This window comes from Rhagoletis pomonella, unplaced genomic scaffold, assembly GCF_013731165.1.
Source record: "Rhagoletis pomonella isolate Grant_MI unplaced genomic scaffold, Rhpom_1.0 Rhpom_scaffold_00002, whole genome shotgun sequence".
In the NCBI taxonomy this organism is placed as follows: Eukaryota; Metazoa; Arthropoda; class Insecta; order Diptera; family Tephritidae; genus Rhagoletis; species Rhagoletis pomonella.
The window spans coordinates 83,439,103-83,453,485 of record NW_023458556.1 but is presented as its reverse complement, the minus strand read 5'-3'; the positions used below and the strand labels follow the sequence as shown (position 1 = coordinate 83,453,485).

The 14,383-nt window shown below is 35.6% G+C and overlaps 1 protein-coding gene across 1 annotated transcript; it reads right to left on the bottom strand.

Annotated features, from left to right (window-relative positions):
• Positions 1-9,534: 9,534 nt before the first annotated feature.
• LOC118734748 (zinc finger BED domain-containing protein 1-like) lies at positions 9,535-13,182 on the bottom strand. Its single transcript, XM_036464443.1, has 4 exons — positions 13,122-13,182; positions 12,966-13,052; positions 12,791-12,894; positions 9,535-9,953 (listed from the first exon to the last, which is right to left on the bottom strand). The coding sequence occupies exons 3-4, from the start codon at positions 12,881-12,883 to the stop codon at positions 9,633-9,635; spliced, it is 414 nt and encodes a 137-aa protein (XP_036320336.1). The 5' UTR covers positions 12,884-12,894; positions 12,966-13,052; positions 13,122-13,182; the 3' UTR covers positions 9,535-9,632.
• Positions 13,183-14,383: the final 1,201 nt, after the last annotated feature.

Sequence of the window (14,383 nt, the reverse complement as noted above, 5' to 3'; positions counted from 1 at the left end):
AAAAATCGCTAGGCCAACACGACACTTGCACCTGCAGAACTTGCCTGTGCCAAAATCTGTTCACCTTGGGTTAATGGCGTCGTCTCACCTTCGACCACGTGGTAGTTTTTTCCACGGAATTTGCTCTTCGCTTCGGACTTAGTAGTGTCTTCTTGATTCCGTCCAACTCCCAGTACGGCCGCAGGAAAAAAGAAGGAACTTGATAGAAATTTTTCCTTCCTAAGCGAATTCTCTTCACAAAGCTAAACGTCAAACTCCATATGATTGGGGTGCACTCGGAAAGGCAGTTCAGGGTCGCATTCGCGAACACCAACCGGTTTAAAATCAGTGTGACCGCAACAATTATAACATCACATAACGCTGTTTGCAAGTGGACTACTCATATGTACATTTCTTATTCGTTATCACGACAGTCAAAATATTGATCTCTTTGTTAATTTTTTGCGGCCCTGAAAAGGGCCTTTTGCGTATATATGGTATTGTGTATGTAGACCCAGATAAGCTTATATAAAGCATTTGATCCCTTTGTAAATTCTTTGCGGCCCTGAAAAGGGCCCTTTATGTATAAAAACACAGGGAAGCTAATGTTTGCAAAAAATTTGATCACTTTAGCAATTCGTGGCGGCCCTGAACAGGGCCTTTTGGTGTATCAAGAGCATTTACCTGTAATTAAATGAATTTATATTGCTATGCAATTAATGAACCATTTCCTTACGGGAGGCATTCTACGCATTCATCTTAGGTATATTTCACTTCTGATCACATGAGTGCACTTACTCCAGATGTTGATGTTGACCCTAAAGCTAGCAAGAAAAGAATTTTGGTAATGTTTTTGCAATATGTAAATTTATAGCTCACTATGTCATTTTATTTATATAAAATTATAACATTTATTCACTTACCAGGCCTGCTGCATACCTTGCTTATTTGTTGATGGTACCAAATGCACTTAAGTCAGTATTTTTTTATATTTTCTTTTTTTACTGTGGGCATTTTCTATAAGTTCTTTGTTTAGTTTTCTTATTTTAAAGAACATTCTTGCCCTGAAAAATAATTTTTTTACTTTAATATCGCAATGGATATTCGAGGCTTGCTCAATGTGTTTCTTTTCAAAGTAGTTTGTAATAAGCAAGCCATCTTCATTCATTGCTTGAAACATTGACTCTAAGTGACGCATTTGGTCCATCATTGCAGAGCTGGTGACTTGCGCATGAAAACGACGGGTCGTCATTGCTCCTGAGCGATGTGCTGGGGATGTCATCCTGCAGTCTGTGACAAATATACCCGGCTAAATGCTCGAGGCCATCATGCTCCAAGTCGCTGAACTCAGCTTCTTCAACCGGCCATAGTTCCGGGCCTTCTTGCAAATTTTGCAGGAATATACCTGATAATATAATATGTCGTATAATATAATATGATAATATAATATAATATAATAATATAATAGAATATAATATGTCATATAATATATTTTAATTGGAGAATACAATTTTCGAAGAACCTGTGAGTGGGGCTTGCGTCATTTCCAAGTCCGGCGTATCATCCTCCTCTACATTCGCAGAGTCTGACAAAACGCCTTTGTTGTGGCCAAGCAGATAAAGTCTGAGGCGGTACTTAAACTCCTGCTGCTCCGGGTGATCATGCAACCCACCTTGGGAACGAATCACACCAAAGAAGTTTTACAAGACATCTTGGTTGAGGCGATATGTTAGTACATACTTTACATCGAAGCGAGATTTGATCTCATCAAACATCATCTTCAATGCATTATCGCAATGTAGATCGCTCACAATGGTTTTGTTCACTTGCTGCTGGGCTTCCTTGTCAGCATCTGGTATTTCCGCAGCAGGTTTGAAAATTGTCGGCATAACGCCCCGCTTTAGTTTACGCTTTTTAGCGTAGCCTAACACAATTTAAAACATTTCTTTTAATAAAAAGCAGTATTAATGAAAAGTGAAAAATATAAGCTTCCGGGGGGTTTCATATTTACGATGAGGGCGGCTACCTTTCGTGAAATTTACTCCTGAGTCACACCATCCTCACGAATTCCAATAAGCGTTTATTGGCGAATTAAATAGTATAACTTACCCATTTTATATTGAAGCTCGTTCTCGAAGTCATCAGTGGTGAAGTGTTTTACACAGATGACGCTGGTTCGGGCGTTGAAAATCGTTGGTCTCCGGCAGAACTGGATCCACTTTTCCACCAACTCAATGTCGGCCGGAAAAGTAAAAAAAGCGCACCCAGATCCTTTGGCACTTACACTAGCACAATTAACCACTGCACACCTCATTTTTTTCTTTAATTTATAACTTTTTTTTATCAGTTTTCACAATTTGTAAATTTGTAAAGTTGAAATAACCTAAAACGTCACGAACCAGAAAATGTAAACAAAAGTATTGTGTGACGCCAGCGAATGGGTGGATGCTGTCAAATCGACGAAGAGAGGGTTAGCGGTCCGCGAATGACGCGACCTTTATTTTCTGGATCGTGAGTATCAGTATATAGAAAAGCTCAGAAAACATCCGAATTTACTTTTTTAACATGAACTTTTCCAAGTAATTGGCAACTTTGCTCCAATGTGTTGAACAATTTTTGTGAACTAATAACAAAATCGTCGATAGCGGGGAACCGAAAATTCCGCTACTAGACTCAGTAGCCGACAGTTAGTAGCCAGTAGCCATACGTAACGCGAATTTTAGTATAAGGTTGCCCATCGACTATTAGTCGCCATACACAATAGAGCCATAAATATCTATTTGCATTAATAGAAAGAAATGAACTATGTTTTGCATGTGTGTAATTATAAAAGCCCTTCGAGTTTCAGTGGCAGCACTACCGACACTTCTCCAAAATTACTTCGATATAATGAGAGTCATCTCACAACAACTAAAACAACTTTCGAATTTTTGCGATAAATTTTGAATTCTACCATCTCACATTTTAATAGTGGCCATCTGGCAATTTTCGGTAAGGTCCATAAATCGTTTTGATTATTCCGGCACAAAAAAAAAATGTCGCGTGCTTTTTACTAGACCCACCTACCGACATGTATTTCGACCCACTGAATTAAAATCTGAGGTCCGTTTGACACGTACACTAAGTTATGAAAAAGCGAAAAAATAGCAAAAAAATTTGCAATTTTCGCAATTTACTCGAAATTTTGTACGAGTCAAACGGACGGTTAAAAGCACCCGCATCTTTTTTTTTGTGCCGGTGCCATTATTCCGTGAGTCGCAAATATTGGCACATGTCGAACGAAAAATGATACTGAAATTGGCACAACGTCGAAACCGGTTTATCTCCAAACCAAATTTGACAAGGGATGATGGAAAATCATTCCACATTACATCATACTCCTACCCTGTCGGAAACATCTACAACGAAAATGACACGGCACATGCAACAATTACTTGTATGAAAAATATTTTCTAATAAAAAAAAAGTTATTATAATTGCAAATAGCATTTTCAATCTTGATAATTTATCAAGAAAATAGATTTACACTTCTGTGCTATAACTGGGAGTTCTTGATAAATAATCAAGAATTGACAAATTATAAAAATATTGAATTTATTAAGTCACAGAAACCGGCTGTAAGTATATACACATTTGTTGTGAAATATAGCAGTTTTATTCAGTACATATATTTTTTTCTCAGTGAAGAAGTGAAGATTTGGTAACTTTTGGTAACTTTTCTTAAGAGATTTTTGTAGACAAAAATTTTGGCGAGTGGCAACCATGGTCAATTGTGAGTAAGCATAAACCAGTTTCTGCAAGCGTACGTAAACTACCGATCAATAGCAAGACGCGTAGAGTATTTACTTTGCCTTCCGCAACTACTGCGAGTAAAAGGTATTTGACAGTAGAGTACTACTGGTAGTACTTGAGTATTTTCGAAGAAAACATACATTTGTGGTATCTGAATAAAACTAAGGACAGGAATGTAGTGGAGCGATGAAGAGAGCGACGAGAAAAACGTACTTTCAACTAAAATGCTGATATACATACCTAGGTACATATCGCACACCGTCTTCAAAAGAGTCACAACTCAAAATTTGGCATTTTTGAGATTATGCGCTCAAAATGTCTCTCTTTACCTTTCAGCAAAATCTGGAGCAAATTTTGTTATAATTTGTTAAAAAAAAAAACCTAAGGTAAAGTAGCCCTTGCCCATATGATTATCATGTGCTAACAAATAGTTTTTCGTATTTTCTGACAAACGTATTATTTTGAGTTGTGACTCGTTTGAAGACGGTGTGCGATATGTATGTATCTGCATAGATACTAAACTCCTGAGCAATTCCATTTAAAGGGCCTAACAAGACATCCGATCGCCGCGCAAATACTTTCCCTCCTTTACTCTCATCGTTCGGGTCAAGTGTGAGTAAGCATAAACCAGTTTCTGCAAGCGTACGTAAACTACCGATCAATAGCAAGACGCGTAGAGTATTTACTTTGCCTTCCGCAACTACTGCGAGTAAAAGGTATTTGAGAGTAGAGTACTCTACTGGTAGTACTTGAGTATTTTCGAAGAAAACATACATTTGTGGCAAGAATGATAGAAGAATTTTCTGGATCGCGCATTTGTGGTATCTGAATAAAACTAAGGACAGAAATGTAGTGGAGCGATGAAGAGAGCGACGAGCAAAACGTACTTTCAACTAAAATGCTGATATACATTGCTAAGTACATATGTATGTACATATGTGCATAGATACGGATGTTCATAGATACATACATATGTGCATAGATACATATGTATATGTATATGTAAGTGTCCGCATATATTTTTTCTTGTCACTTGTTCTGTCGCTTCACTGCAGCAAAACCAAGTTGTGGGGAAAACCCTGACGGTATGCGTACAATTGAAACCATGGGTTTGAAGATAGCGCAAATTGATGTGAAAGTCTCAATTTCATATTAAATATATTTATGTATGCATGTACATATGTACATACATATGTAAAAATGTAGTTTCGATTTAAAAAAATCGGATAAAGATTTCCTTTCGCCATTCATACACCTCTAATTTTAGTATTTATTAAAAAAACTCAATGAAATTCAAAAACTCTTATCTTGCATTTGGCTTTACTCAATACCAATTTGATCTGTCGCAGTGTTATCAAAAAAAAAAAAAAGTTATCAATGGGTAGGTTCAGGAGGCGCAACCGTTGCTAAAAAAAATCAGTGATCGTTATGCGTCTTCTGAACGACTTCATACATTAGCTGTCAAATTCAACTCTCAAAGATACACACCAACATGTTGTCTCAAATGATCAGAAAAATATTACGATCATCTAACACGCAACTATTCAGTTGATCAGAAGTACGCAACAACGCGTTCAGAAGGTGCAATCGCACCAGTTACTGAGCTGTTGCGCCTTCTGAACGTGCCCAATGAAAATTCGTTTCTCTTGAAATCAAGTTATATGGCTGCGTATGTATGTACATATGTACATATTCCGAAATTTTTTTTTTATTTGTAAAGGCTCTCAAGAAAAACTAAAAATTCATATAAAATTACGCACAATAAATAGAAAATAAATTTGCTTCTATAACAAATTTCTTAAATCAGTATGCAGCTCTTAAGAAAAAAATGCTCGTACATCTCGTCGCTACCATGTCCAACTATCGAATGTGAAAATCGGCACTTTTCAAAATTTTGATTTGCCACTAATAATTTTATTTCGTATAGCAGCATTGCTTAAGTTATTGTTGTCGACAACTTATTTGTTCGTTAATGACTGCAAATAGTTTTATAGAAAATTAGAAACGAGAAATAATACTTTCATAAAAATTTAAGTACATACATACATAGATTTAAAAAGCTGCTTGAATACAAAAGTTTTATGAAAATGTCACATTAAACAACTGTCTAAATCTACGTTATTTTTTATAAATAAGGCCGTAAACATTTCCTTACATCGTCAAATTCCATATTCTATTTTTACTCTTTCAATTTCACTGACCAGCGCCGCAAACGATATCAACTAGTAGGCTAACAACCAGAATTGAAATTTTATACGCAAGTACTTACCGTACTACAAGTATACAGAGAGTAGATTTGCTACTCCCTTTTGGCAGCAGCAAATATCTCGCGTACGCGATGAGAGAAAGTAGAGTACGTACTTTGGTGGAGTAATAGCAAGTACGTCAAGTATTTACTCTCTCAACGCCAAGTAGGGTATGTATGCGGAAAAATAGTAACAATGTGTTGGGAGTAGAGTACAATGCAAGTAGTACTTATTGAACGAAATGCGGCAAATACACTTGCGCTGGACTCTAATAGATACATATGTGTATAGATATGTACGTATGTGCATAGATACGTATGTGCGTAGATACATATATAAGTGTCCGCATATATTTTTTTCTCGTCACTTGCTCTGTCGCTTCACTGCAGCAAAACCAAGTTGTAGGGAAAACCCTGACGAAATGCGAACAATTGAAACCATGGGTTTGAAGATTCCGCAAATTGATGTGAAAATTTCAATTTCATATTAAATATATTCATGTATGCATGTACATATGTAAAAATGTAGTTTCGATTTAAAAAAATCGGATAAAGTTTTTCTTTCGCCATTCATACACCTCTAATTTTTGTATTTATTAAAAAAAACTCAATGAAATTCAAAAACTATCTCTTGCATTTGGTTTTACTCAATACCGATTTGAGCTGTCGCACAGTGTTATCAAAAAACAAGTAAGAGCAGCGCTGTCTTCGGCTATGCCGAAGGCTTCATACCTTTCATGAACATCTGCGAATTTTACTTTGACAGATTACTGCTTTTGAATACATCTGCATACATCGATAGAGGAGTTACATACTTATATAAAAAATCGCATCTAAACAATCAGAGGTATGGAAGATATACTTTATATGACACCAATCTAAGTGATTTTCACCGCTATGTGATCGGTATGTAAACCGGTAACTCAATTTATTGGGTTTAGTTTCGTACATAAAGGAGATATATGGCAAAAACTGGTATCTTAACAATCAGTGCTATAGGAGATAAAGCTTATACAGCATAGATTTTGACGATTTTCTCAGTAGACTTTGTATTATTATTTATAAAATATTTTACGAAATTTATCGGTTTTAGCTGTTCAACTAAAGGAGTTTTACAGTAAAATCCCATATCTGAACAATCAGATATATGGAAGATATATGTTGTAGTCATCCGATCCTTGTTATTTTCACTGTAGGTATTCTGTTAATAATGAGTGAAAATGGTGCGAAATTTCATGTTCCTAGCTGCATAAATGGAGGAGTTATGATAAAAGACCTCATATCTGAACAATCAGTTGTATGGGAGCTATAGGTTATAGTGACCCGATCTTTGTAATTTTCACTGTAAGTATTCTGTTGATAATGGGTGCAAGTATTGCAAAATTTCATGTTCGTAGCTGCATAAATGGAGAAGTTATAATGAAAAATCTCATATCTGAACAATCAGTTGTATGGGAGCTATATGTTATAGTGGTCCGATTCTTCCGGTTCCGACAAATGATTAATACATTATAAAAATACACACACCTACCAAATTTGATCCGGATATCTCTAAAACTGAGAGACTAGATTGCATACAAACAGACAGACAGACGGACAGACGGACATGGCTAAATCAACTCAGCTCGACGTTCTGATCATATAAGTATACATTTTCATGGGTCTATCTCTTTTTGTTCTGGTACTTACAAACATCGGACCAAAGTTATAATACCATTTCATGCTCATGAAAGGTATAAAAAGCTAGCAATGGGTAGGTTCAGAAGGCGGAGCAGTTGAGCGCAACCGTTGCTAAAAAAAAAAATCAGTGATCGTTATGCGTCTTCTGAACGACTTCATACATTAGATCAATCGTCGGCTAGCCATAGTACAATTGTACAAGCTCTCATCACACGCATTTGTTACGCTCTTTCGTTTAGTCGTCGCTGAGTAGTGATGTGCTGAGTCGATACTTTTAAGTATTGATCGATACTCGGTACCGATTTGAAAAGTATCCAATACTTTCGATACTCGGTACCGAAATGTTTAGATTTCTTATAAGACCACACAACAGCCAAATATATAAAATAAAAGTAGTTCAGGGGAGCCCCACGTATCAAAATACGAATGTATTGCCTATATAGCTTTTAAAATTGTTAAAATCATAAATGCATAGACATTTTCAAGAAAAGGGGCTTTTCTAAAACTTCTTCCAGACATCTCCTTAAACCTTACTTGCACTTGTTCCAAGAATATAACAAGCCGAATTTAAATAAAAAATGAAGTACATTTACTATATATTTTATGTATGTGCACATATACGTATATTCAAGAAATGTTTTTATACATACATTTATTTTTAAATATATACATTTTTGTGTCCTGTGTTAAGATAATCATATTTAAGTACACTTTTCCGTTCGTATTTACAACAAACTAATAATACAAAGGTTTTTTTTAAATAATATCAAATAACAATCAGGCACACATGGAGATCGTTTAAGTTTCTATGAATGTTTAAAACGTTAAAACAAAGACTTAGTTTTTGTTTAAAAAAATTAATTTTTCCACATTATTAGGATCTAAACGATTTCTTCGCTCGGTTAATATTTGCCCCGCTTTTGAAAATATACGCTCGCTTGGAACTGACGTCGCCACAATGCAAAGGAACTCTTTTGCCATCTCTGCCAATCTGGGGTAGAAATCTTTTTTTTCATTCCACCATTTTAGTGGATCTGATTTGAGATCTAAAAGCTTTTCATTTAAATATTGGTCAATTTCAATAATAGCTTTAGAATAACTATTAGTGTTTCCTTGAACACGGCGATCAAAGTCAGTCCATAAGGGGCCGCTGTTTAAATTTACTCGGATATCACTAATGGTGGCCTCATTGTTTGAAACATTCTTGTTCTCGATTAATCGGATGAGGCTGTCTTTACAGGTCTGAAAAGCTTCTTTGTCCGTAAAAGCATTTTTCTTGAACCTTGGATCTACGATGGCTGAAACTGATAAAATTATATTATGCTCAAAGCGAAGAAACCGTTTACCTATGTTGGATATTAATTTTTTCAGCAAATATACGGCCTGTATCTGTTTGTAACAGATTTAACTTGTTGTTTAAAAACGATTGCAACCCTCGAATTAACATAATTACTTTTGACACAGTAACGTACTGTTCAGCGCTCATTTCCATTGTCAAATCTTCAAAAGGCTTTAATAGTTGAGAAATCTCATTCAAAACCTCCCACTCATTTGCCGCTAAAATACATATGGGGTTATGCAGCACACCGATAGTTGCCTCAAGAGGCTCCTGAACTTCAATACACCTTTGAATCATATGGAATGTAGAATTCCATCTGGTTTGTACTTCCATTTTTAGTTTTAATTGGGGTTTATTCATTGTGGTCTGTATTTCCTTTAATTTATTTGCAGGCACTATACTTCTATGAAAATATTCTACAATTGAACGACATTTATCTCGCAAGGTATGCTCCGCCACCCGGTAAGTCTAATGGCAGCAATGACATAAGCTGCGTTTTCGGACGCAACTGCGCAAATTTTCTGACTGATATTCCAATCAGTTACTGAATCTATTAAAACATTTCGCAAATTAATGGCAGTGTGGCGTTCATTCATTCTAAAACAATTTAAAACCAAACTTTTTTTGCTGCCAAATGTTGGATATAAAATGAGCTGTAAGCGATACAAAACTTTCACTTGTTAAAGATGTCCATGCATCTGTGGTGAGGCATACGAAATTGGCTTCTGACAAAATTTGCTTCACCTCATTTACGCGCTCTTCATAAACTTGTGGCAACAGTTTCTTCGTTAAAAATGTGCGAGATGGAATATGATAAGAGGGATTCAGCTCACTGATGAAGTTTTTAAAGCCAACGTCCTCGACAATGGAGAACGGTTGAAAGTCTTTCACTATCATTTGCAGTAGCTTCTTATTTAACTCTCCGTCAGACACATGTTTCGATTAGCACATTCGGTACGCACGAGTCTGGCTGGACCCATATGCAAATTGTATACAGAAGTAGAAATTATGTGCAACATTTGTTCAGTTTAACTTATTTATTGTATTTTATTCAAATATTTACTTAATTTAAGGGCTTTCTTTTTATACCCGAGCGCACTTGTGCACAAGGGTATATTAATTTTGTTCACATAACGGTTGTTTGTAACAGCCAAAACGAATCGAGATAGATATAGACAAATGTAAACATAAATGCTCAGAATGAATAGAGAAGTCGATTAAGCCATGTTTGTCTCTCCGTCTGTCCGTCCGTCCGTGTACACGATAACTCGAGCAAAAATTGATATATCTCAACGAAATTTGGTATGTAGGTTTCCGTTAATCCAATTTGGTATTGGTATTGAAAATGGGCGAAATCGGACAGTAACCACGCCCACTTCCCATATAACGGTAATTTCCAGAAATACGAAAACTGCGATATTTTAGTAACTACTGAAGATAATTCACTCAAAATTGATATTTACAATAACTTTCAGACGAAAAATAAGAATAGTATAAATTTTTGGAAAATGGGCGTAGCCACGCCCACTTATGGTGGGCTACATGTGTATATCTTGGTAACCGCTGCACCAATTTATTCCAAACTTTGCACAGTTGTTGACCTTGATACAGCATACTAAATGACCCAAAATTTGAAAAATCGGACAATAACCACGCCCACATCCCATATAACGGTAATTTATAGAAATACAAAATCTTCGATAAATCAGAAATACGAAAACTGCGATATTTTAGTAACTACTGGAGATAATTCACTCAAAATTGATATTTGCAATAAATTTCAGACGAAAAATAAGAATATTATAAATTTTTAGAAAATGGGCGTAGCCACGCCCACTTATGGTTACATGTGCATATCTTGGTCACCGCAGCACCAATTTCTTCCAAACTTGGCACAGTTGTTGGCCTTGGTACAGCATACTAAATGGCCGAAAATTTAAAAAATCGGACAATAACCACGCCCACATCCCATATAACGGTAATTTATAGAAATACAAAATCTTCGATAAATCAGAAAATACTAAAGCTAATTTATTCAAAATTGATGCTTGCAACAATTCTTAACCAAGAAATACGTTTATGGTAAAATTTTGGAAGACGGGCGTGGCACCGCCCACTTATGATCACATATATGTATCTCGGTAACCGTTCTACCAATTTGTACCAAACTCGGTATGGTTAATGTGCTTGCCACATAAAAGCAAAACGTTAAATTGAAATCGGACTAAAATTACGGTCGCTTTTCATATAACGGTAAATTTCAGAAATGCTTGAAACTTCAATATTTCGAAATTTAAGGACGCTAATTTACTCAAAATTGATACACCCCGTCTTACCATCTAGCGGTAGCTTTCGGGAAGGTGAAAAAGCATATATTTAATACTTGCGCCGGATATTTTATGTTCGGCTCCGCCCGAACTTAGACTTTTTTACTTGCTTTATTTAATTATTTAAATACACTGGCGATCAAAACCAACTTTTTTAATAATAAGCGGATCGCTTTGAACTTTTCAGCAATTTGTCTTTATTATTTAAGATATAAAGCCTAGTATACAGAAAAATTAACAAGTTCTTCCCAGCAAAAACGCAAGGCAACTCTCTTCACTCAGTTTTGAGCTTTTCTCTTTTGAGATTTTAGGAGGTATATATCAAGAGGATTGTGGATACTCCTTTGCTTTTAATAGCGATTTTCATACGTCTGGGTATGCTCTCTACTAGGTTTTCTATGATTTCGCTTGGAATATTACCCCATTATAATTTTACTCGCCTCCAAAGCCCTTATATGTTACTGGAGCTCGCTTGTGCTATGCTAATCCTCTCTTGACCACAGCGCTCAATTTTTCGATAGCTTTGAAGTCTGGGATTTGTGCTGGCCACCATGTTAGACGTTTTTCTTGGCATGGTGTTTTTGAAGATGTTGATGAGGTATTTCCCAAAAATATGCCTTTTTATCGCTTTGGAAACAATTAAATTTCGTTCCATCGGACCATATTATACCTTTTGAGTCCAAAAACTTCAAGTATCGTGACTTTTACAAAATTTCAGTGGCAGCTTAATGGCTTGGGATATTTTACTTGCTGGCATTTGGTGCCATGGGTTAATATAAAATGTATAATGAACATATCCTCCAAACAAATTTGCCGGACTTTGTAGACAAAAGCGCAAACCCTGCGGAAGAAGTGGTTTGCCAGCAGGACGGAGATCCCAAGGATTCTAAAAATATTCGACACCGCCGGCTGCTTGAGCAAAATTTTCACGTAATGCAGTGGGCAACACAAACCGCAGACCTCAACGCCATCGAAAAATTGAGCGCTGTGGTCAAGAGAGGATTAGCATAGCACAAGCGAGCTCCGAGTAACATGGAAGAGCTTTGGAGGCGAGTAAAATTATAATGGGGTAATATTCCATTGCATTCCTTCATTTTAGGTAAAAATCATCTCTTGCCATGATAATTCAAAAATTTAAAAGAAAACTTTGAAAAACGGTTGCATCCCTTCATTTTAGGTAAAAATTACATCGGAATATATGTGGGTCCAGCCAGACCTATGTGTTACGAATGTTATGTATTAATCAACATGTCTATATATCTAGCTTTATATATATGATACCGACATGATTTTTTATAGATTGGTAGTTCACTAAACTTTAGTAAGCTACCTGAAATTTCAAGCCTCTAGCTATATTTAAAGTAGCATTTTTTGTAATTTGAAAATGGAAAAGGCCTGGCTGGGCTCTTGTGTTAGACGAAGGGTTAAAGCTGTTACCATTTCTTTTGATAATTTTGGTTGCGTGTAGTTGCTGAGCCTCGTTTGTTTTGTAGCTGATGACGTACTATGTTCAGGGGCCATTGTGGCATGTTCTATGTACAATGTTAAATTTGAAATACATAAATACATATATGGAAACGTTACAATGCAATAAAACACTTACCATCGTTTCTTACCGATGTTGTTTGCGATAACTCAATTGATGGATGCTTAACAAGGAGATGCTTTCGTAAATTGGATGTACCTCCACCTAATTATTGTAATATATTTATTGTAAATAATTTTAGTTATTAAATAATGAGCAAATATATAGGCATACCTTTGTAAGACAGAGTAGTTTTACAAAAATCGCATTTTGCCCTTACTGCATTCACCGCTGTAAAGTGCTGCCATAATCCGCCCGTTTACCTTCGTTTTCTGCAATTAAATATTTGTAGCATGTAATTTCTAAGCTAATATTGTAAAAATACTTACTCAAACGCGACGCCATTTCGAACGTTAATGTATAATATTCACACGTAGATTTTCTTTGAAAAGAGAGTTACCACAGCTATTGCGAATTTGAAAAAGTCTAACAACGTTGCCGCAAGAACTATAGCGGTTGGTAGGACTGTTGCGATAAGTACAAGAAAGGGATGAGTGTTTGTGATGGCAGTATTGTCGAGATGCGGTTGCCGTACATATTATGCTTGTTAATATTTTACGAAAACATCGTCTGATTTGTACATTTAGGGTCTTTTAGGCAATATCATATAAAATAGCTATGAAGTAAATTCTTTTCAAAATTTAAATAATAAATTATAGCGAAGGTTTCATGTATCGAATCGGTATCGGGTACCGAAAAGGAAGTATTGGGTACCGAAATTTTTTGGGTACCGAGTATTGGGTACCGACAATTCAGCACATCACTCTCGCTGAGCAAGCAACGAATCAACATCGTGTTTGGCTGTTGCGCTTTGTTTCTTGAATGCAAAAATGCCTTGCGAGAAATATTATATGCTTGAAAATGCTTATTATTATTATTATTTATTGAAAAAAAGTTAATTTTTTTTGAAGGAATTAAAGGGTGGATGTTAAAGGGAATATGTATGCGATTAAAAGACATTTTTAATCATTTCATAATGATATGGAAAATTTTGATGAACATGAATTTCAATTTTTTTATTTAAATTTTCAATATTTGGTGTTGATGAATCCAAATGAATTTTTAAATTTTTTATTTGAGTTTTACTTCAATATTTTCATAACTCAAAAAACTATAAACTCGAGAAAAACAGTTTTAAAGTGTTGAATTTACATATACTCCCGAGGGAAAAATTAATACATATTCAGCTTTGTCATGAGTTTCATTTTCTCCAAGCCGGTTCACTTTTCACTTTTTGTTTCCGTGAATTTACTATGCGCGGATGAACATTTTTCGGGTGAATTTTTTTTCGGGCGAAAGTCAGGATAAGGTTGATTTTGTTCTAGTGAGCTACTAGTAATCCATAAAATTTTTACACATCATAAGAAAGAGCTAATGTACATTCTTGCATACTTAACCCGATTTTTGCTTTATTGGGATTATGATACTTTTATAGT

What these genes read in the sequence shown, in the direction of transcription:
- LOC118734748 (XM_036464443.1), bottom strand. Translation starts at nt 12,883, where the DNA reads ATGGCCCCTGAACATAGTACGTCATCAGCTACAAAACAAACGAGGCTC. An exon ending in CAAAAGAAATGGTAACAGCT is followed by an intron (nt 9,954 to 12,790) that starts TTAACCCTTCGT and finishes TCTGACGGAGAG; the next exon opens with TTAAATAAGAAGCTACTGCA.